General features: G+C 44.5%; 1 protein-coding gene across 11 annotated transcripts in view; it reads right to left on the minus strand.

Annotated features, from left to right (window-relative positions):
* NSMCE1 (NSE1 homolog, SMC5-SMC6 complex component) overlaps positions 1-24,416 on the minus strand; it is a 34,954-nt gene that overhangs the window by 9,796 nt on the left and 742 nt on the right. For 4 of the 11 annotated variants that reach the window (XM_059036162.2, XM_067013193.1, XM_067013202.1 and 1 more), the window contains one exon: positions 18,207-18,353. In XM_059036162.2, coding sequence (XP_058892145.1) covers positions 18,207-18,342 — 136 coding nt within the window. In that variant the 5' untranslated portion in view covers positions 18,343-18,353. Of the gene's footprint in view, positions 1-1,446; positions 1,765-18,206; positions 18,354-23,219; positions 23,337-24,416 lie in introns of those variants that run through there. The other 7 variants (XM_067013199.1, XM_067013200.1, XM_067013195.1 and 4 more) reach the window with 4 other exon arrangements.

Genomic DNA, 24,416 nt, shown 5'->3' on the forward strand with positions numbered 1-24,416 from the left:
TGTTGGACTGTGAGGCTTTTTTAAACCAAACGTATGTATTACTGTTTTCACTTATTAAAATAATTAATTCCAAAAGATTTGTGCCTTAGAAAAATCACTGTAGGAAAAAAATAGCGGGAAAACAGACAATATAACATTATGTTAAAAACAATAATAAAACCAACAAAACAATATGCAGGAAAAAGGCCAGGGAGGTTACCCACCAAACTGATGAACAAGGCCATTGCTAGGAAGGGAACTAAAATGAGGGGGTCATCCCAGGGCACTTGAACTTTATCTGTTTGGCTTCTTAGAAAGGTACTTGTAAGCTCCCTGTATAGCTAAATATTATGAAAGTTTTAAAAAATAAAAGATCACACTGGTGGCAATGGAGGTTGCAGCCACGTAAAGGCGGCAGCTGTGACACAGGCACGGCATCTGCTGAGGAGGTCGAGAAAAGCTAATGACAAAGACTCGGACAGAAATACTAATACGTGAATCACAGGTGGGATCTAATCCTCCTTTATAAGTAAAGTTGCTTAAGTTAAAGAAAAGAACAAAAACAATTTAGGGAATTCCCTGGCAGTCCAGTGGTCAGGACTCCGAGCTTTCACTGCCGTGGCCCGGGTTCAGTCCCTGGTCAGGGAATTAAGATCCCTCAAGCCACATGGTGTGACCAAAAAAACAAAAAACAAAAAACGATGACGAAGAAAGCAATTTAAAGAAAAAATTCGTATTAATAAACAGATGGTACTCGGACGTGGCAAAAATCGTAACAGTAGCGCGATGATGAAATTTGGCCACAGCTGCTGGAACACTGTGATCAGAGGAGTGAAACACGGTCACATTTCCTGCCTCCGCGGCCCTGCTCACGCGCCCTCCTCCTCACTCCCATTGACCAGTTACGAAAGCCAACAAGCAGGGCACTTTTTTCCACGAGCTGTTCTCTGCTGCCCCGGCAAGAAGTGCCCCCGTGCTTTCCTCCGCTCCCACACCACGCGAAGCATCTCGCCCCGGTGTGTGGGGCCAGCAACCACAGACGAGCCACGCTCCCGGCTTGCTGGAGACCCTTCGGCCCCCGCCAAGCACCCGACTCGAGCCTGGGAAACCCGGGCGTGGGGCCCCCAGGCACCAGGAACCACCTCCTGCCCACCGACAGGGCCTCTGCCTCGGGAGCCAGCCCGTCCGTCCCAGGTGACGCAGTGGCAAGTCCCACCTCCCTCTGAAAGCGACAATTCACATTTTCCACTGATAAAGCCTCTCCTGGGTGTCGTTCAGTAGAACGTACTCTGTGGGCAGATCAAAAGCGTTCTGCTACCTCGGACTTTCCTCGTCCGCACGGAGATGAGCTAATAGCCGCCCTGCGCTTTCCCCTCACCCACCACCTCCAGTTTGCTGTCCAGCCTCACTTTTCAGAAACATGAATGTTCTCAATTTAAGAAAAAAAAAGCCCTTCCTACCACTGACCTTGTAGCAGCCGGCCGCCTGCTCGGGTCTCCAGTGGGCTCCAGCGCACAGCAGCCCTGTCCGGGGCTCGGCCACAGCCCTCTCCTGGGTGGACCTGCCCGTGCTGCCCACAGATGCCCTGCACTGCACCGTTACCTGGGAATAAGCTGCTCTCCTGTTCAGCCACACCCCCGCCCTAACTGGACTTCTTGGGGCCACAGAGGCAGCAGCAGGGCCGGCCCAGTCCCGCGCCGCCCCTCTGTGGGCCCCCAGGCGGGCCTCTCCCTTTCTCTCATCCCTGAAGGCCACCTACCACCTCACGTCCAACCTCACACGCATCAAGAACACTTCCCTGCAACCCCCTCTCCACCACGCCCGCTCCAACCAGCCAGCCTCCTGACTGTCTGGGGTCCCAGACACGTCCCTTCCTGTGCAGGCCTGCTGTGACCACAAAGGATCAGGGTCCCACGCTCTGTCTCTGTCCTCCCACGGTCCTCAAGCACTTCCTTCCCCATCACACTTCGTTCCAGTTACCAAATCTGGCTGTCCCACTCCCTAAACAGACTCTACCAAAGAGTCTTTCTTTCCCCCATCTGTGTGATTCTGGTGGGAAAACAAATCCCGTATGCAGAAAACCAGAGGGCACGAACCTGCAGGGGCCAGCTCCCAGGTCAGCCAGCAGTGGGCCAGAACCTGTGCTCAGCCTGTCAGACACCCTCGCAATCTGAGCAAGGGACAAAGGGGTGGTGGGAGGTGGTTCCAGCCCAGGCGCTGCAAGGGGAGGGTGGCTTTGGCCGTGAGGTGCTGCTGTGCTTTCCTGCGCCTGGCGCCCTGGGGCTCCGGCCCATTCCCCAGTCTGGCCACCAGCCAGCGGTCAGTCCCGTGTGTTCCTTTCCCAACGGCCTCCCAACACGTTCCTTTTCAGGCTGGCCAGAATTGGGAACTCTTGCTTGCTACCAAGATCCCTGACATGCCCGTTAAGTGTCAAGGTAACACCAGATCAGTGCTTCCCAAAATCAAGTCTTCAAACCAGCTAATTTTCACTGCTCTGCCCCCTCTCCCTCCCCTCTTCCTGGAGCCCATGGTGGAAAAGCTACAGTTGGCAAATCTGTAGGAACACAGTGGGCCTAAAGTGGTGTCCGAGGATCCATTTGGCCCCAATATCCTATGAGTCCACGGTCATGATACCGTGCGTGAGATAAAGACCATATCACATTATTTTGAGGCAACTATTTCCAGTCTTGGTTCTACTACTTCGAGGGACTTTAGAGAACTAACGAATAACACGGCTCCTCCCTTCAGATCCCGAACCAATTGAGGAAAAAAAGGTAGGCTTCAGGTAAGTATCAAAATACCAAGCTTTTGGGCTTCCCTGGTGGCGCAGTGGTTGAGAATCCGCCTGCCGATGCAGGGGACACGGGTTCATGCCCCAGTCCGGGAAGATCCCACATGCCGCGGAGCGACTGGGCCCGTGAGCCATGGCCGCTGCGCCTGCGCGTCTGGAGCCTGTGCTCCGCAACGGGAGAGGCCACAACAGTGAGAGGCCCGCGTACCACAAAAAAACCAAAAAAAAAAAAATACCAAGCTTTTGCATGTAGAACTGGATCAGAGGCTGGGTCCCTCCACACCAATGACCAGTAGTCAGCAACATGGGATGATGGACCAGCTATAAGAGGTAAAGAACAAGGCCCTGGACCTACCGCAGCTGCCTCTTCTCAGAGAGCAAAGAGACACCCTAACCAGGACAATTAGCACCATGGCTGAACCAAGCAAGGGTCTGTAGATCTTTGGTGCCACCTGTGTTCTCTCTCCATGTAAGCAGGGTGTACCCGTGCCTTTCTTATGGGGTGTGGCGAGGTTGCTACCGTTGGGCTGAGAACAGCAGGCCTGTAAATGTGGGGCTGTCATCACCTTAGTCTGTGCTAAGCACTGCTCATTAGCTTGGCTCATTGCATCACTGCAAGAACACTAACTCCATAAGGTGAGCTGTTATTATCACCTTTACATACCAGAGGTTAAGTAACTCGCCCAGCGTTGGAAATGGAGCCCAGGCCAAGCTCCTGGGCAAGAAGCCACACAGCCTCTGTGGAGCAGAGCAAGTGTCCTCTGGGAACATTCCCTACCCCAGACCCCACCAAGGTCACATCTACATTCCTCCAGAACTTGGCACTGTGCCTTCAGGGTCACAAAGAGGGACTCGGCCAATACAGAAAGTCGGAAAGTGTCTGAGTGGTGCCTGGGAAAGACACCAGAGGCGGTGCTGACGCCGGAGGGCTGTGCCCCGAGGCCACGTACAGGGGCTGCGCTTGGCCAACATCCATCATTCCTCCGGCCCTGACCACTCGGCCAGGTCACGGGGGTCACACGCGCTGCTGCGGGAGGAGCTAAACTAAAGGCCAAGGACTCAGGAGAGGACAGAATGGCTCTTTCTTCAGCAGGAAATGCCCTTCTTCTGTTGGGGCAGTTAAAAAATGGGACTCAGGGCAGTGGACTGGCTGCGGTAGCACTGAGCAAACGGGACGCTTCTCTGAGGAGTGGGAGCTGGTTCAATTCATTTTGAGAGGCCGTTTTTTCTGGCCACCACTGTTACCTTCTCTTCTTTCAAAATAAATTTTAATTTAACCAACAAACCTCTTCTTGTTAATCAGAGTCTCTGCTTCCCAGAAGCCTACTGGAACCCAGGGTTCACTGCATACTTGGGTAGCAGGAAGTCTGCTGCCCTAACTTCTGAGCAACAGATAGTTTTGTTCCAAACCAGGCACCACAGATAGAAAACTTTTAGGCAGAGAAAATACTATTTTAGGCAGAGGAAATAATAGCAAAAAATAAGGCCCCAGGGGACCAAACCACTTACGGGCCAACTTGCCCCATGAGAGCTCTCTCATCTGATGGGGCCAGCTGGGTGGTGCTCCTGAGCGCTGAGGACGGGGCAGCCCAGGCCCTGGACCAGACATGGGCACTAGGCCACATCAGGCCCGAGAGCAGACCCCTGGGCTGGGAGGGGCCGGCAGGCAGGCACACTGGGCCAGCGAGGTGGGTGAGGGGTCGCGTCCCAGCCTAGGGCTTTCACCTCAGTTGCCTGGGGAAGACGATCCCCTCGACACTCAGGTATGTGAGTGGAAAGACGGGAGCTGACAATGGCACTTCCACAGTGCAGTTAGTGAACAGTGCTGGTAAGAGCAGGGACAGAAGGGGAGCAGTCTTTTATGCAGCAGACAGATTAGACAAAGAGTTCTCTCCATCCGTATATCACATCCCTACGTGCTAAAGTTCTGCTCCCTGAGGATCTCATCAGACCCTCACAAACGATCACTAAGGGAGCCAGTATGTGGAACAGTCTGTTTTCCAAAAGAGGAAACCAAGGGTCAGAGAGCGTAAGGACCTATCCCAGACCGCAGGGCCGGAAAGTGACAGAGTCCAGGCCAGAAAACAAACATCTAGCCTTCAGTCTGGCACGGTGACAAAAGGAACTGAGCATTCATTAAAAAAAAAAAAAAAATTCTTACTCAGATATGCAATGAGGTCTGAGAATTATGTCAAAATGATATGGGGGTAAGTAATCAGGAGCACAGATAAAACAAGATTAGTCATGGGTTATCATTTTAACTGGGTGATGTGTACATGGGGCTGCGTTGTATTATTCTCTCTACCTTTCTTTCTCCATAATAAAAGATTAAAAAAAATTTCAACACTCAACAACATAACTTGATGCCTTAACCCCTAGGAGTCTGAATCAAAAAAGAGAAAAATGGTAGCGTCTTGTGACAACGGAGGTTATTAGCTCAGGGCTCTGACTGTAAGCTAGATCCCAATGACACTCTACCAGTTTTCAAATTCTGGTGTGGGCTGGAGCCCTGCCGTAACAAGACATGGTGACTGCAGAGGCCACTCCGTCCCCTGACCCACTGGATAAGCGGCTGTGGTTTCTCAGAAGCTGGACTGCAAACAGTCCATGAGACCTCCAATGAGGTCTTGGGCTTCCCTGGTGGCGCAGTGGTTAAGAATCCACCTGCCAATGCAGGGGACACGGGTTCGAGCCCTGGTCTGGGAAGATCCCACATGCCGCGGAGCAACTAAGCCCATGTGCCACAACTACTAAGCCTGTGCTCTACAGCCTGTGAGCCACAACTACTGAGCCCGAGTGCCGCAACTACTGAAGTCCGCGCGCCTAGAGCCTGTGCTCCACAACAAGAGAAGTCACTGCAATGAGAAGCCCGTGCACCGCAATGAAGAGTAGCCCCCACTCGCTGCAACTAGAGAAAGCCTGCACACAGCAACGAAGACCCAATGTGGCCAAAAGTAAAAAATAAAATAATCTATGTATTTAAAAAAAATGACCAGGTCTTGATTAATAACTGACAGCTTCCCTAATTTTTGTCCCTGCTTCCAACTTAGGACCAACCACAGAAAGCCAGGTGTGCTCCCCCAACCAATCACAGCCTGTCCTGCTTCTAGACTGCCCGCCTCCAGCTTCCAGAACCAACGGCCTCCAATCAGGGCACAGCTGAAGCCTTCCCTCTGTACCTCTATACAGCTTTCCCACTCCTCTGCCTGCCAGCAAGTCTCCAAAACACAAGTCCCCCTGTTAGAACAAGCTCTGAATAAACAGCCCTTGCCTGTTCTCATCTGAGTGGTCTTCACTTCTGTCCACACTCTGTACACGTGGGACTTGGTTCAGCAGCCTGTCCCCGGCAGGGGTGAGGAAGGTGGCTGAAAGGCACGAGCAGGCCTGTGGTGCCATCAGAAAGATGACTCTGGCCACTTTCGTCTGGCTCACTGCAGCCCTCCTCTGAGTCCCCAGCACCTTGCCCCTGGAGTGTGACACAGCCTCCTCCAGCCTCCCAGCGTCCACCCTAGCCCCCGACCCGTCCTCCACATAAAGCCCGGGTGAAGCCAGATAGCCACACCACCACCACCAACCTGGAAGCCACCCAGTGGCTCCCGTGTGCCCCCTCGCTCTACTCTCGGTCGCGCTGGCCTTCCTGTCACTCACACCCCTAACTCAGCACCTGCACCCGTGATCTCCTTCCACAAAATTTCTGAGAAAACCCCAGCATGAGAAATGCAGGCTATGGTCCACATAACAATTCCTATCCCCCTACCTACCAACATCCTGGATCTTCTGAGGTGAGTTCCCACCCCCAACCCCAGCCCCGGGATCTGAGAGTAGATGGTAGGGGGAGTGACATACAGGAAGGAAGGGGCAGCAAGGCGCATGCACTGGACATGGAGCAGGAAGTACTCTGTGCCAGGCGCTTCACCTAAGTTCCCTGTTTAACACTCATGACTTTTTCATGAGGTAGGGAAGATCTCCTCTATAAAACAGAAAGCGGAGACTCAGGAAGTGAAGAAAACAAACTTTCCCAAGTCCCTGATTTGAACCTGTGTCTTCAAGAAATGGCTTGCCTATTCCTGCCAGTGGTGTGTGTGGTAATCCTGCTGAGGAATCCACTCCCAGTCCTCCCACACACCCACACACCCTCCCTCGTGGTTGGGAGCCAGTACAAAACACTTCCTGGAGCAAACGAAGCCCACACTTTGGGAGAGCGTGGAGCACACAGCGGCCCCGGCTCAGCAAATCCACACTGGCCTGGAAGGACTGCTGGGGACCATCTCCCCCCTGGGTTCCTGTGCCACAGTCATGAAGGGCCAGCTGGAACTTGGACACAGTGAGTCCTTCAAGAGCCAGAGATGTGAAAGCCACAAGAGTTTGTTTCCTCGTGTCTGCAGAGCTTCCAGAACCCAAAGACTCTGGTCTGAGCACACCACAACTGCCTGTTATGAAATTCTGTATGTTGAAAAATTCATCAAGTTGCGTTTGAGATGTTACTTTTCATGCTAATTTTATGGCACTTTTCAGTTATGGTCACAAGCCTAATCCCCCTTGATTAACTGGAAAGGCAAGCAGGCTGACAGCAGTAAGCTTATTAACTGTTCATCACGGCCAAAGGGGAGAAATGTACAATGAAATCATTAAAAGCAGGAGGAAAACTTATTTGGAGGCAGCATCTAATCATCGCTGAGTCCTCCTTGGAAAGAAAAGGTGCGTATAAACGTGACTGCAGATACAGGATGGAATACTAAACTGAAAGGTGGACAGCATCACTGCCGCACCACTAACAAGTGCCACCCAACGATGAGCCTGAGCCCTGAGGCCTGCAGAGACAACAGCGCAGATTCGGTCAGGTAAATCCGCATGAGAAAAAACAAAGCTAGAAGAGGGCAGATGAGAGGTTTGACAAAAACGGAAAATACCTATCACCCATAATGTCCCTCTGGCACTGAGCCCCCAATCTATTTTTGGTTCATGCGCTTCAGTTCACTGCTGTTTTGCCTGAACGTCACATTACTTATTCTGCTCGCTGAAATAATGTGAAGTCTTAATTTTTTAATCTAAGATTTCAGATATTCTACCTAATTTGTCCTGAGGACAAATTGTATGTGACAACTAAATGCGACACATGATTCTGGGGTGGATCCTTTGCTAGAAAAGACAATATTGGGACAACTGGAGAAACCCCAATGGGGTCTGTGGACTAGATGATAGTGATCAATGTTAATCTCAGATTTTAATGGTTATCCTGCGGTTACTCAGGAGAATGTCTTTGCTAGAAGGAAACACACCCTAAAGAATGTAGGGGTGATGGAATTTCAAATTGGTAACCTACTCTCAAATGATTCAGGGGGGAAAAAGTTCTTTGTACTATTCTTACAACTCTCCTGTGAGTTTGGAACTATTTCAAACTAAAAAAATAAATTTAAAAAGCAACCCTAGGAGCTTCAGGCAAGGCAGGCCCTCAAAGGATCGGGCACTGACTCAGAAGGCAGCACTGGGCAGTGCTGGGGCCCAGAGCCATTGTGTGAGAAGGGGCTACACAGCACACCAGACCCCCCGGGGTTTCTGCTTCCTGCTTTGTAAGACGAGGAGGCTGGACCCAGTGATCCCCTAAAACCCAACTTGTTCAACCAAACAGAACCAGAAAGAGCAGCCCCAAAATAGTTTAACAAGGCAAATAACTTTGAGACTCGTTGCCATGAAACTGTGGGTTGTGGCAACTTCCTGCTTCTGCCCAGTAAAGCCACATGATCAATGACACACATTCCAACCCAGAGTCAGGTTCAGGTTCAGGGCCCCCTCAAGCCCGGAGCTGGGCAACACCATTCCCCGACAACATCATCAGGAATACCTACTTCCCAAGGGGACCTGGGCCTCCTTCAAAGGCTTCCAAATTCAGGCTTCCATGTTTGTTTTGCTTTTAGGAAACTGAACTAATGAAATTTCCTGTAACTACTTGCCAACTCTCTTGGGAGTCAGACTTCAAGAAGGGGGCCTCTCCAGGTAAGCCCTGGATACAGAAAGGATACTTTTCCTGAATGCTGCATCTATTTCCTTAGAGTCCCACAAAGATGACACAGGGCCTTATGAGACCAAGAGAATGAGCTACATTTTGGAAACTTGTTTATCCCTCTACATGGACACTTACAGGCCACGGAGCACATGCCACACATTATATTCATGAAGCTCTGGGGTTTAGTGACAATCAAGGTTACGTAGCTACCAAGTAGCAAAGTAGGTTTAAATGCAGATTTTTTTTTTTAAACAGCTTTGTTGAGACATAATTGACATACGATTTTTAAAGGGTACAATTTACTAAGTTATGATACACATGTACACTCTTTTAAAAAAATTTTTCTTGCTTATTTTTTTATAAATTTATTTATTTATTTATTTTTGGTTGCATTGGCTCTTCGTTGTAGTGCGCCGGCTTCTCATTGCTGTGGCTTCTCTTGTTGCAGAGCATGGGCCCTAGGTGCACGGACTTCAGTAGCTGTGGCGCACAGGCCTAGTTGCTCTGCGGCATGTGGCATCTTCTCAGACCAGGGCTCAAACCCGTGTCCCCTGCATTGGCAGGAAGATTCTCAAACACTGCACCACCAGGGAAGTCCCAACAAGTATACACTCTTGAAACCATCACCACAGTCAAGATAATAAGCATTTCCATCGCTCCCTAAAAGTCTCCTCATGTCTCAGTGTAATCCCTCTCTCCCACCCCTCACAACTCTCCACTATACCATCCCCAGGCAACCACTGAACTACCTTCTGTCACTATAGCCATATATGCATTGTCTAGAATTGTTTATATACAGGTTCATACAGTATATACTTTCCTTTGTTTGGCTTCTCCACTGGACATGACCATTTTGAGATTCACTCATATTGTAGCAGGTAGCAATGGTTCATTCCTTTTTATTGCTAAGTAGTAGCCCATCAGATGGATAACACCACAGTCTATCAGTTTGCCTATTGATGGAACAAGTAGGTTTTTTTCAGTTTGGGGCCATTACAAGTAAACCTACTCTGAAGACTTACGTGGAAGCCTTTCTATGGACATGTATCTTCGTTTCTCTTGAGTCTAAAAACAAGTACATGAGAGAGAAATGGCTGTGTCAAGAAATTGCCACACTGTTTTTCAAAATGGCTATATCATTTTACACCCAATGGCAGATGAGCGCGCCAGTTCTTCCACTGTCTCACCAACACATGATACACACAGTCTGTTAAATTGCAGCCATTCTGATAGGTGTGTAATAGTCTCTCATTGTGGTTTTAGTCTGCATTTCCCTAAGGTCTAATGACAGGCTGAGCATCTTTTCATGTGCTCATCTGCCATCCACATAACTTCTTTAGTGAAGTGTCTGTTCAAGTCTTTTGTCCCTTTTTTAATTGGGTTGTATGTTTTCTGATTGTCGAGTTTTTTGAGTCCTCTATATGTTCTGGATACAAATCCTTGATCAGATATGTGATTTGCAAATATTTCCTCCCAGTATTTGGCTTGTCTTTTCATTCTCTAAGTGGTATATTTTAAAGAGCAGAATTTTGAAATTTTGAAGTGCAATTACTGATTTGTTCTCTTATGGATCATACCCAAGAAATCTTTGCCTAACCCTAGGTCACAAAGGTTTCTTCCTATATTTTCTTCTAGAAGTGTGACAGTTTTAGGTTTTATGTTTAAGTATATGATTCATCTTGAGTTAACTTTTGTATATGGTGCAAAGTACGGGTTCTTTTTTTTTTTTTTGCGGTATGTGGGCCTCTCACTGCTGTGGCCTCTCCCGTTACGGGGCACAGGCTCCAGACGCGCAGGCCCAGCGGCCATGGTTCAGGGCCCAGCCGCTCTGCGGCATGTGGGATCCTCCCGGACCGGGGCACGAACCCGCGTCCCCTGCATCGGCAGGCGGACTCTCAACCACTGCGCCACCAGGGAAGCCCGGGTTCATTTTTTTGAGTATGGATATCCAATTATTTCAGCATCATTTTTTGAAAAGACTATCTTCACTGAGTTAACTTCGCATGTCCGTCAACAATCAGCTGTCCATCTATGTGTGGGTCTATTCCTAGACTCTCTATTCTATTCCACTGACCTGTGTATCTTTCTTTATGCCAATACTACACTGCCTTGATATGGCAGCTATGTAATAAGTCTTAAAATCAGGTAATCTTAATTAACCTAATTAATCAGAGTTAATCCTCCAAGTTTGATTCCCTCTTCAAAATAGTTTTGGCTCTTCTTGGTTCTTTGCATTTCCATGTGAATTTTGGAATCAGCTTGTCAATTTCTACAAAAAAACCCTGCTGGGATTTTGATAGGGACAGAGTAAAGGGACAAAGTAGGTACAGTAAGCCCCCTACATACAAACCTTCAAGTTGCGAACTTCCAAAGATGCGAACATGCCCAGAGAAAGGACGAAGAGAGACAAGAGGAAGAAGAAGTAACCGAAGAATTGAAGAGATTCATGACACAGGAAATGACGAGGGGGTTTTCTTTATTTGAGGAGGCACTGTTAGTTTTTGAGGCACAGGACCCAAACGTAGCACAGTACACGAAGGTTCAGCAGCCGTTCGGCATGCAATCCAGTGCTACCGTGTCATCCATGACAAGAAAAAAGGATCCACTACCCAGACATCACCGGATCGGTTTTTCAAGTGAGTAGATAGAATTGAACCCAGCAAGGAACCAGGACTGTGCCATCAACGTCAAGCATGAGTGAAATTGCACCCTGCCCTCCGTCTCCTATTGCTGACGATCCTTCAGCTCTACCATCTCCCACCTCCTCCCCCTCCTCCAGTCAGTAACTCGTCTTGCCTGTTCACTTGATACCAGCCCGTGTATGCCAGCTGTTGTACTGTACTGCTGTACTTTTCAAGGTACTGTACTTAAGATTTAAAATGTTTTGTTTATTTTTTGTGTTTGTTTTTCAAGTACTATTTGTGTGAAAAGTATTATAGACCTGTAGTACAGTACTATACAGCCGATTGTGTTAGTTGGGTACCTAGGCTAACTTTGGACTTACGAACAAATTGGACTTAAGAATGCGCTCTTGGAACGGAACTCGTTTGTATGTAGGGGACTTACTGTAATTAAATAGTTAATCCCGCTAGGGGATTGTACGTAAAGAAAAAAGTATTGGTGACCTCTGTAAGTTAATGATGACTCAAGAAAGCAGACTTGCTTAGCAACAAAACCATGCAACCAAAGTATGAGACACACCCCCAAACAATAAAACAGTGGTGGCATGAGACCCACCTCCTACCCATATCCTGACTCAGTAAGTTAATGATTCCTAGGACACACTCCTCTGCATGTACTAAAAACAAAGATATAAGGAAAAGGTGACATTATACCAAAACCTGATGATTTAGCATTTTCAGCATATGTTACTGCCTTTTTGCTCATTTCCACAGCGCCACGACAGTCCTGGCTTGACCAAGTAGGGACAAGAAAACTCCCCTGGCCAACCTGTAGCAGAAGCTGATGATGGAAGCCTGACGTCTACTCGAGAATGAGGAAGAGGGTGGCCTTTACCCCCTCCCCACTTTTCTTTTGATTATAAAACTGTGGCCCACTAAGTTCTCGGCGCACGGCACCCTCTTGCCCGTTCGCTACTTGTAACCTCACAACCATCCTATTCTAATAAATCACTTCTTATCTATCACTTTGCCTCTCACTCAATTCTTTCTGCACTGAGACATAAAGAACCGGAGCTCCTTGGAGCCCTCCCTGAAACACCACCTAGCGGTTTCAATTTGACTGAGATTGAGTTGAATCTATAAATCATTTGGGGAAAACTGATATCTTAGCAATACTGAATTTTCCAGTCTATGAACATGGCATGTCTCTCCATCTATTTAGATCTTCCTTAATTTCTCTCAGCAATATTTTGTGGTTTTCAGTTTACAGGCCTTACAAATTTTTGTCAGATTTATTCCTAAGTACTTCATATTTTTGATGCTATTATAAATGGTGTTTTAAAAATTTTTCAGTTTCTGATGATTCACTGCTAACACACAGAAATGCAACTGATTTTTGTATATCTTGTATCCTGCAACTTTACTAAACCCACTTATTAGTTCTAGTAGCTTTTTCAAAGATTCCATCACATTTTCTACGATGATCATGTCTGTGAATAAACACTTTTACGTCTTCCTTTCCAATGTGGAATTTTTTTTTTTCCCTTGCCTGAGTGCACTGGCTAGAACCTCTAGTACAATGGTGAACAGAAATGATGAGAATGGACGTTCCTGTCTTGCTCCTGATATTAGGGGAAAAGTATTCAGTCTCTCACAATTAAATATGTTAGCTATAGTTTTACATAGATCCCCTTGATTGGGTTAAGGAAGTTCCCTTCTTTTCCTACTTGCTGAGGGTTGTTGTTTTTTTTAAATTAGAAATAGATGTTGGATTTTTCAACTCTGTGCAGACAGCTGTTGACTCCTCTCTCCCGCTCTAAGGCCTGAGGTCCTGTTTATCTTGCTTACACCCTGCCCCTGAGGATCTCTTTAGTTTTCTGTAAGAAACTTCTGCTTCCTCATGCCAGGGTAGATGTTGGATCTTGTCAAATGCTTCTTCTGCACCTACTGAGATGATCGTATGGTTTTGCTTTTTTAGTTTGTTAATGTGGTGAATTACATTGATTGGTTTTCAAATGCTAAACCAGCCCTGCATTCTTGGGGTAAACCCCACTTGGTCATATTACATCAGCCTTTTTATATATTGCTGAATGAGACCGGCAAAAATTGTGTTTAGAATTTTAGCATCTACATTCATGAGGGATCTTGGTCTTTAGTCTTCTCTCCTTGCAATGTCTTTGGTTTTAGTATCAGGATAAGGCAAGCCTAATAGAATGAGTCAGGAAGCGTTCCCTTCCCTTCAATTTTCTGGAAGAGTGAGGATGGAATTGGTATAACTTCTTCCTTGAATGTTTGGTAGAATTTACCAGGGAAGCCATTTGGGCCTGGAATAGGCACTGCTCCCAGCCCCCTGTAAACATGCCACATTGTTTCCCTAATTCTTTCTTTCAACTGGTTCTTTCCTTAGCCTCAGGTAGTTCCCTTGCTGATCAGTTCTCAGCTGGATCCTTGATGGGGGTGGAGGGGTACTCTACAGATCTCTACTTTTCTCTCTGTGCATCTCTCTTCTCCAGTACAGTTCTCTGTCCTACAAACCCTAGCTGCTTTCATCTCCTTGAACTCTCAGCTCCATCTCCTCAACTCAGAGTGTCTGTCTAGCTCTGCCTGGTTTCCCCTGTGCCATGGCCTGAAAGTGCTCTCACAGCAGTGAGCGGAGGCAACTGTAGGGCTCACCCCAATTCTCCCTGTGGTATAAGAAAGATACTTGCGGGTAGGAGGAAGGGAGACACAAGAGGGAAGAGATATGGGGACATATGTATATGTATAACTGATTCACTTCGGTTATAAAGCAGAAACTAACACACCACTGTAAAGCAATTACATGCCAATAAAGATGTTTAAAAAAAAAAAAAAAAGATACTTGCTTTTTGTCCCTGGTTCCTGGCACAGAGCTCCTAAAACACTTGGAATTTCCTGAGTGATAAGGTGATAGGCATGTCTTTTGTTCTAATGAGATGACTCTTGGCAGGTCCCTAAATAACTTCAGGATGCGGGCTGGTTGCCAGAAAGACCAAGCCTTGATTACATGCCTGGAACTTTGGGGCCCATCCCACAACTCTGGGCAGAGGAGACTGAGCTAATCACCAATTGCCAATGATTTAATCAATCATGACTATGTGATAAAACCTCCATTAAAAAAATCCCTAAATGTTGAGATCTGGAGAACTTCCGGGATGGTGAACACATGCAGGTGCGAGGAGGGCAGAGCACCCAGAGAGGGCACGGAGGCTCCAAACCACCCCTGCCCCCAACAGCCTGCCCTATGCATCTTATCCATATGGCCGTTCTTGAGTTGTATCCTTTACAGTAAACCAGCAAATGCAAGTAAAGTGTCTTCTTGAGTTCCATGAGCCATTCTACCAATGTACTGAACCTGAGGAGGGCATCATGAGAACCCTGATTTATAGCCAGTCAGAAGTATGGGTGGCCCAGGACTTGAGACTGGCATCGTAAGTAGGGGCAGTCTCGTGGGACTAAGCCCCTCACTGGTGAAATCTGACTCTAACTCCAGGTAGGTAGTGTCAGAACTGAACTGAGTTCTTGGACACCCAAGCTGGTGTCCAGAGAACTGGGGAGGTAGTGCTGGGGAAAAAAATGCATATTTGGTGTCAAGAGGGAAAAACCTTCATGCCTACCTCTCAAGAGATCACTGTCCTTCACTGACTAATGTCCAGTGTTGCATGTTTTTGTCCATTTTTTGATTGTTTCAGACAGGAATGTAAATTAGTCCCTGTTACTCTATCTTGGTCTAAAGTGGAAATCCTCAAATCCAAGTCTTCTTAACCACCACTCCCCAGGCCTTCTGCACCTACTCCCATCAAGGAGGCTTATACTGGAATCGTCTGATTCCGTGTCTGATTCCATGTCTGACTCACGAAACCCAAGGCAAAGCAAAAGTTTATTTCTGTGTCAAGTTTATCTCTTGCACAGAGACCTGGACCACTGGAGAGTCTCAGGAAATGGTGCTGGATGGCCACATGCTTGTACACAAGCCCTGGTTCAAAATCTAAGGTGCTCCAATGCCAGGAAGAAAGGCCAAGGCTTTATGCCAGGACATCAGAAAAAAAATCGAAATTCTTCACTAGCCAGAGATGTGGGAAGTTGGTCTTCCCCTAATGACAGTAAAAGGAGAGCCCAAGCAAGAGCCCAGAATAGGAAGTGCTTTAATAAAAGGGACAAATGCTCTGGGAAACTGAAACTTGCAGTTTCAAATACTCCTTTGTTTCATCATTCTCTGAGAACCTAAACATTTTTCTAGCTGGTAAAAGGGGAATTTCCTAGGAATCTCTTCAAAAGATAGGAGATTAATAATATTGGTCTTACAAATTTTTACTTAATTTTAGATAATTTCATTCCATCATCCCTCAATTTAAAAATCTCTCAAATAACATGAACACTTGGAAACAAGCTTTTCTCTCTTTTTTTGTTTTTAATGAAGGATGGGAGAAAACACCTGACTACCCTAGCCATAACCATATCTTGATGCACAGAAATGGTACATAAAGTGTGAAGAATAAATAAATTCCTAGACACATTTTACAGGACTTTCCTAAATTCGGTCATGACAACTTTAAAGGCCAAATAAAGGCAAAAACACTTTCATTCTTAATACTTAAGCATCATATAGCTCCCTGCAGTGAGCTCTGCAACTTCCCCCTCAACAATAAAGCTCACACTCAGGACTTAGATGAGGAACTAAAAGGGAAAAGGAACTGTCACTTAGGTAAAATTAAGAAAAGCATGATTCTGCCCACCACTAAAGGACATTGAGGGCCAGGTTTAAAGTCCTGCTGTGTTTTTTTAAAGAGCAAGAGAAGGTAGCTTGACAGATGTAATATTCCCTTTCCATAAAGGAGGCTCCCTCTCACCAAAGACCCCAATCGACCACAGTACAGGTAATTAGAGCAAACATATTTTCACCAGAAGGAGTCTCAAACACAGCAATAATTATGTCACTCTCCTGCCTCAAATCCTTCTAGAAGTCTGCAATGTCCACAGAATTAAATTTTTTTAAAAAACCCATTACTATGGTGTACAATTATGAGTTTTTCATAACCTGTAAACCTATGTACCACAAGAACCTGTTCTCTTCCCACACGGCATATGTTCTTGTCCAGAGTTTCCCAAGGTTTGTAGGTCAATTAAGTTTGGACACAGAAGATTAAACAGAGTTTGAAAGGACTCCTTCCTGTAGGGCCCTCCAAGCTTTGAATTTGTTGACGCGCACCATCCAGCTCCCAGAATTCCCCGTGAACACCTCGCTGGAGCAGCCGCTTCAAACCCTGCCTCTTCTCCAAATGCCACCCTCTGAAGTCTTCCTTCTTCTGCAAATCAGGAAGAAACTGCTTCTCTACTCACTGTCTTCCCTCTTACTGCCCTTCCCCCCTCAGCTCCTAGGGATCTGGCTTCTGCCTCTGTCAGGCCACAGACTGCAGTTCTCGAAATGTGTCACCTCGTCTTGGGTCCCTTCACCAGTGCACCCAGGGCCCCTCCCACACCTTTCCCCACCCCTCTTGACTTAGCTGACTACTTCTTTTGAAAATTAAAAATACAGAAAGACAAAAACAGAGAATACAAAACAAATACTTAAATTCCTGTTAATCAATCAGAAGGACAACCATTAGACTACGCTGACAATGCCACGTTTACTTTAAGTCTTTTTTTAAATAAAAGAACAAAACAGGGTAACGATGAAGTATCCTTTGATTTCTAGTGACAAAACGATCCCACTCCTCCTCTCCCCAAAGGCAAGCACCTTACGGTGTACTGCACATCCTTCTAGAATCCACTTTTATATTTTTACACACAGATGTATGTATTCATGAACAATAAAGATCGTGAAGTTTTACAAAAACACTTAGCACAATGACATCATACAACAGGTATAATTTATCAACTTTCTTTTTCACTCAACGAGATCTACCCATACTGACCCTCACTCAATAAGATCTACCAATACTGATTTCACTGATCTATCAAAATGATCTATCTTGGGGCTTCCCTGGTGGCGCAGTGGTTGAGAGTCCGCCTGCCGATGCAGGAGACACGGGTTCGTGCCCCGGTCCGGGAGGATCCCACATGCCGTGGAGCGGCTGGGCCCGTGAGCCATGGCCGCTGAGCCTGTGCGTCCAGAGCCAGTGCTCCGCAACGGGAGAGGCCACAACAGTGAGAGGCCCGCGTACCACAAAAAAAAAAAAAAAAAAAAAAAAAGGATCCTCTTGCTTCTACTGCTACCTGCAGTTACTGAAACCACGTCCTGTCTCTAGGCGCTCCACGTCCGTTACCTTATTTACCCTCCCAGCAACCCACTGGGAAGGTGCTCCCAATGCCCACAGCTGGCACAGGGCAGGATGGCACTTTACCAATCTGGCCAAGTCCAGGCTGTGCCCTTCACCCCTGTGCTAAGGTGCCCTCTTCCTATCAATAGCCAATGCAGTGCCTTCCGTGCCAGGTGTTCTGTATGTATTATGTCTCTTAATCCTCTGAACCACCCCAGGTGTTAAATACAAATAATTATTCTCATTACAGAGATGAAGCAACTTGGACTGGAGGTGCTAGAGCTTTGGTGTGAACCATGACTATCCAGCTTCAGACTCCAAGTTCTTAGCCACTGGGCTACATTTCAGATTTACTTGAAAAAAAATACAAAGTTGAAGTTGAGATGAGAAAGGTGGGCTGGCATGAGATGGTGAGAGACTTGAATGCCCAGGCTGGCAATATCGGTTGACTGGGTACATGGTATTAGTCCAGTGTCACTAGTCCCTGATCACACAGCGGCAGAGCAGCCTGGGAACAGGGAAACGATACTCACGGTCATGGACCTTATAGCAGTGCTTCTGCAAGCGCTGGACGTCCCACTCCTCCAGCACGCCGTGAGTCATCAGCAGCTGGAGGAATCGCCGGTGGACATCAGTCATGACGCCCACTCTCCTCGTGCTGCCCTGCATGGATGGAGGAACTACAAAAGAAGCAAAGGCAATCCAGTCATGTCTGAGCACACCAAAAGCAACGTTCCATGGTCCGTTCCAATTTACATTAACAGATAAAGGTTTGTTATGGTTTTTAAAATCTAGTTCATCACGCTGAATAGGACAAAGATGAAAAGGACATGAGTCAGGGGTAAGGCAAATTAGTACTGGGCAGTGGTGAGAAGTGTGGACTCTGGAAGCAGCCAGAAAGCCTGGATTCACAGGCCGCTCCACCATGGAGGTGTGTGAAACAGGGACACTTAACCTCCACGTGCTTCAGTTTCTGACCTGTTAAGTGAGAATAGTGATAGAAATGTCTTCCCTAGAATTACTATGAGGATTAAATGAGTAAATACACATAAAAGCCCACAACAACTATAAATGGAGTATAACCTTTAAAAATTGTGAATCACTCTGTTGTACAACTGAAACTCATATAATATTGTATATCAACTATACCTCAATAAAAAAAATACACATAAGAGCCTGGTAACAGACTAGACACTAAAAAAAAATTTTAGCTATTTTTACTAGTAGACACTTCTGAGTCTGAAACTTGGCTCAGCCTCCTACCAGATCTATGACCTGGGATAAATTTAGCTGAGGCCCCATATTTCTCACTATAAAATCAGAATAACTTTCACTGCTTAGAAAACTACTGGTAAACACTTAATAAATGCTAGTTTCCTTCTCCTTTCCCAAACCACTAATAAAACAACTGTCATGCTAGGACTGCAGGGTGTTTTTCAAAATCTTCTGCTCTTTACTAAAACGCTATCTTTCCACAAACCACAAAGATGAGAGCTGATAAAAGGACTGCACAAGCCCTGATCAAAAAGCCTGCCCCTGCCACAGAGAGGTGGCGCAGTGCAGCGGCTAAGACATCAGGGTGAGAACTAGACAGGTGGCTTTGAGACCTGTGCCTGCCAGACCCGCCTGATCTTAAGAATCACCTAACCTGCGTATTAAAAATGCAGATCCCCAGGTCTTTTCTAGACGTTCTGACTGCAGAGGGGCTTGAAATTCTGAGGTTTTAACATCCACTTCAGGCGATGCCATGATCTTATAAGAAAGTCGCTGTTCCCTTAGGCAAATATAACACAGACACTTTTTTAGCTAATATGTATGCTTAATCTCAGTCTTTTCTTCTATAAAATGGGGATAATACGATCTTTAAAGAATACGATGCAGTTTAAATGAGATATGACTACCAAGGGTTTGCCAAGAAGTAGCACTAGGAGGTACGCAAAGAGGCTAGTTACTGTTCTTTTTAAACAGCATCATCACCTGGGCCTCAGAGCTGGGAAGATGCACCATCTCATGACCAGCTTCTCTGACTGCCTGCTAGCTCTCCTCGAGAATATCCCACCAGCATCTCAACCTCAACCAATCCTAAACCAGACTCATCTTCTCCTTCCTCAACCCCTTGCTCCCACCGAGTCCTCTTCGAGAATCATCTGGTTTGGGTGTTCCAGTCCGCACAGACATACAGACACCACAGACCTGAGCGTCAAACCCTGACCCTCCTCTCCTCTGAGGCTGACTAGATCCAGCCAGTCCCCAGGTCCTGCCAAGTCTATTTCTATTTTTAGGTACTGAGTACCCCTTATTCGCCAGTGATTGTTCCAGACACAAGAACAGAATATACTGGGCTGAGGAATTTGGACTTTTATCCTAGAAACTCTGGAGATTCAGGCTTTCCAAACTAAGGGTTTTTAAGTAGATGATACAGCCAGGCTGTTAAACCAGATCAAAAACTTGTCAAATTGAATAATTAATAAAACCTAGCTATATGACATAGAAGTTACTTCTAAGACATAAGAATGCCAAAAAACTTACAGTAAAAGGATAGGAAAATATACACTCCGTGAACTAACCAAAAGAGAGCTGGTGTGGCTATATTAATATGACACAAAATAGACTTAGAGGTAGAAAGCATTACTAGAGATAAGGATGGTCCCCATAAAATGATAAAAAGGTTCAGTTCCAAAGAAGCCGTAACAATTTTAAATATTTAAGCACATAATAACAGAACCGCAAAACAGTTAACAGACCTACAAAAAATAAACATACAAATCCATGACCATAGTGGGAGATTCTAACATATCCCTCTCCATCATTGACAAATGAACAAAAAATGTGTGTATAGAGAAGATTTGTAAAACACAACAAAAAGTTTAATCTGATGGACATGCATAAAACATTGTACTCAACAGCTACAGAATACACAATCTTGAAGCATACCTGGAACAATTTTGCAAATTGCCACGTATGGGTCAGAAAGCAAGTCTTAGCAAACTGTAAAAGAATGGTCTCATACAGAACATGTTCTCTGACTGCAATGCAATAAAGGTGGGAACCAGAAACAGAAAGAAAAGTAGAAAAACTGTTTAAAATTTAAGAAACACACTTCTAAATAATCCTTTATCAAAGAGGAATTGTTAATGGAAATAAGAAAATATTTTGAACTGAAAATATTACACATAGAAATTGGTGAGAGGCAACTAAAACAGAAGAGAGAAATTAATAGCCTTAAATGTTTATATATATATTTTTTGGGTGGAGGAGGGAGTGAAAATTAGTGAGTTAGACATCCATCTGAAGAAGCTATAAAAATAATAACAGCAAATTAAATCCAAAGAACGTTAAAGAAAGAAAATAATAAAGACCAGAAATTAATGAAATAGAAAATAAGTGCATATCTGAAAAGATCAATAAAACCAAAATTATTCTTTGAAAACACTTAATAAAAGTGACAAACCTCTGACAAGATTTTCCAAGAGAGAGAAAACTTACAAATAAATAATATTTGGAATGAAAAAGGGAAACTAATTGCAGACACAAACATTTAAAAAAGATATTATAGATAACTTAAAATAATCTGTATTTTAAATATGTACAAAGTCATAGGAAATTCATTCAAAACTGACTAAAGATAATTTAAAAACCTAAACAATTTCATAACCATTAAAGACATTTTATGGGAAATTTATCTTCCCACAAAGAACACTTCAGGTCCCAATGGATTTATCAAGAAATCCTACCAAACATTCTAGAAACAAATCATTTCAAATGTTACATAAACTATCCCAGAGCCAGAAAAAGAACAAACCATCCCCAAAGCATCTGATGAGGATGACATAAGTTGGGCACTGAAACCTAACAAAGACTTCAAAAGAAGGTAAAATGAAAATCTGTTATCTTTCATGAACGTAGCAAAAACGTTAACACACTGAATCTAGCAATGTAAAAAGGACGATATATTGTGATCAAGTGGTTTTCCCAGCAATGGTTAAACATCTGAAAGTCCATCAAATGTCATATGTCATAAAAAGAAACGAAATTGAGTTATTTACAGTGAGGTGGATGAACCTAGAGTCTGTCATACAGAGTGAAGTAAGTCAGAAGGAGAAAAACAAATACCATATGCTAACACATATATATGGAATCTAAAAAACAAACAAACAAAATGGTCATGAAGAACCTAGCGGCAAGATGGGAATAAAGACGCAGACCTACTAGACAATAAACTTGAGGACAAGGGGAGGGGGAAGGGTAAGCTGGGACGAAATGAGAGAGTGGCATGGACATATATACACTACCAAATGTAAAACAGATAGCTAGTGGGAAGCAGCCGCATAGCATAGGGAGATCAGCTCGGTGCTTTGTGACCACCTAGAGGGGTGGGATAGGGAGGGTGGGAGGGAGGGAGACGCAAGAGGGAGGGGATATGGGGATATATGTATATGTATAACTGATTCACTTTATTATAAAGCAGAAACTAACAAACCACTGTAAAACAATTACATGCCAATAAAGATGTTTAAAAAAAATGTCATATGTCAATAATATCTCAATAAAGCTGTGGCAGGAGAGAAAAACCAATCAGTGTTTTCTACAAAAACCCACAGCACACATAACACTTAAGGATGAAATGTTCAAAGCAATCACTTTAAAATCCAAATTGATCCAATGCAATTGAATCAATACAATTCCAATCAAAATCCTCACAGGCTTTGTGTACACGTCTGTGTGTGATTTGACAAGACGTTCTAAAATTTACATAGAAAATGTAAAGGCAAAGCAGCAAAGACATTCTTAGAGAAGATAAAGGCAGGAGGACTTGTCCTACCAGGTACCACGACTTATTATACAGGTAGAGTAATGAATAATGGGTGATAATGGTACAGAAATGGACAAATAAGGCCAATGGAACAAAATAGACAACTAAGAAATAGAAATGTACACATATATGGATACTTGATATGTTGAAGAAATGGAACTCCAGATCAAAGCAGACTTTTCAATGAAAGGTGCCAGAACAACCCATTACTCATATGTGAAAAAAAATAAAACTACACCCTTACTTCACATTATGCACAAAACTCAATTCTTGAGGATTAAGGTCATAAAAAAGGAAACACAATAAAACTTTTAGACAACAATATAGGAGTATATCTTTATGACCCAAAGGTAGGGAAAGCAGAATTTCTTCAAAAGATATGAAAAGTACAAACCATAAAAGAATATACTGATAAATCTGATTTTGTTAAAATTAAGAACCTCTGTTCATCAAAAATACAGAAAGTGGGGGAGAGAGAGACAGAGACAGAGAGAGACAGAGAGACAAAAGACAAGCTCAAACTGGAAGGTATCTGAAACACATTTAAGCCACACACAGAAGATTCAGAATATATAAAGAAATCTTACAAATCAGTAAGGGGAAGGCAATGTAAGAGAAAAATGAGCAAGAGAAAATTTACGAAGAGAATGCACAAATGACTAATAAATACATAAAGAAATGTTCAATGTCATCAGGCAAATGAATATTAAAACCATAGTGATTAATGTCTTACCTGTCACCAGAAAGGCATAAATTCTTAAGAATGGCTGAGGCTGAAACTTTCATCCACTGCTGGTAGAGTATAAGCCCTTACAACCACTTCAGACATTGATTTGATATCACTAAAAATCTGATATCCCCAGAAATCTACTATTAGGTATATACCTTAAAGAAACTTCCACATTTACCCCAGGAAGTATGTTTATGAAGCATGATGTAATAGCGAAAATCTGGCAACAGTATAAGTGCCAATCAACTGAAGAACACCTACATAAGGACTTTATAATCATACCATGGAATTCAAAACAGCAATGAAGTAGAGCTACTCATAGTAACATGGATGCATCTCATAAATGTAATGTTAGTGCAAAAATCAAGTCACACAAAAAATATATTCGGATCCCATTTATATAAAATCTAAAAACTAGCAAAACTGTACATTGCATTCATGAGTGATACATAGATACTAAAAAGTACAAGGAAAAACAAGGGAATGATAACACAATATTTAGGGCAGTAGTTATCTTTAGGGAGGGAAGAAAAGGATTCAATGGAGGCTTTGAGGATATGACAATGTACTATTTCTTAACTTCGTGGTGTGTGTGGATGGTGTTCACTGTACTTTTGTTCTTCAAACTTATATCACACATTTTTATAGGTGGGTAACTTATCTTAATAAAAAAAAGAAAATTATATAAGTCTGTTAAGGGACAGCCAAAATAAATGTTAATAAGAAGAAGGAGGTATAGAACAGTATACAATGCTATAATTTGGGGAAAAGGGGTGGGAAAATGAGGGTGAAAGATACATATAGGCTTGTTTATGCAGAGAAGTCAGTTGTCTCTATGAAAGGGGGGTGTATCACCATTCAAATAATTTAAAAACAGAAATGTTTGTGGAATAAGCAAATCTCAAACATAACTATTTGTGCCCAGTGCTAGACACAATATTAATGTTTCACATTCACAGTCTCATTTCATCCTCCCCAGAAAAATTATGAGGAAAGCATTACTGACCCCATTTTACAGATGAGGAAACTGAGGCTGAGAGGGCACAAGGCGACACAGCGTTAGTGATGGAGACAGGTAAGTGACCATACAAAAGCAGGGTGAGGAACTGTGGCAGCTTCAGTCCGAATTAGTGAGAAATATGAGTGAATGATAAAAATTATGATCCAGGTCCCTTATCTGCAATTCTCAAATCTCAGAAG

This window comes from Kogia breviceps, chromosome 14 (assembly GCF_026419965.1).
Source record: "Kogia breviceps isolate mKogBre1 chromosome 14, mKogBre1 haplotype 1, whole genome shotgun sequence".
In the NCBI taxonomy this organism is placed as follows: domain Eukaryota; kingdom Metazoa; phylum Chordata; class Mammalia; order Artiodactyla; family Physeteridae; genus Kogia; species Kogia breviceps.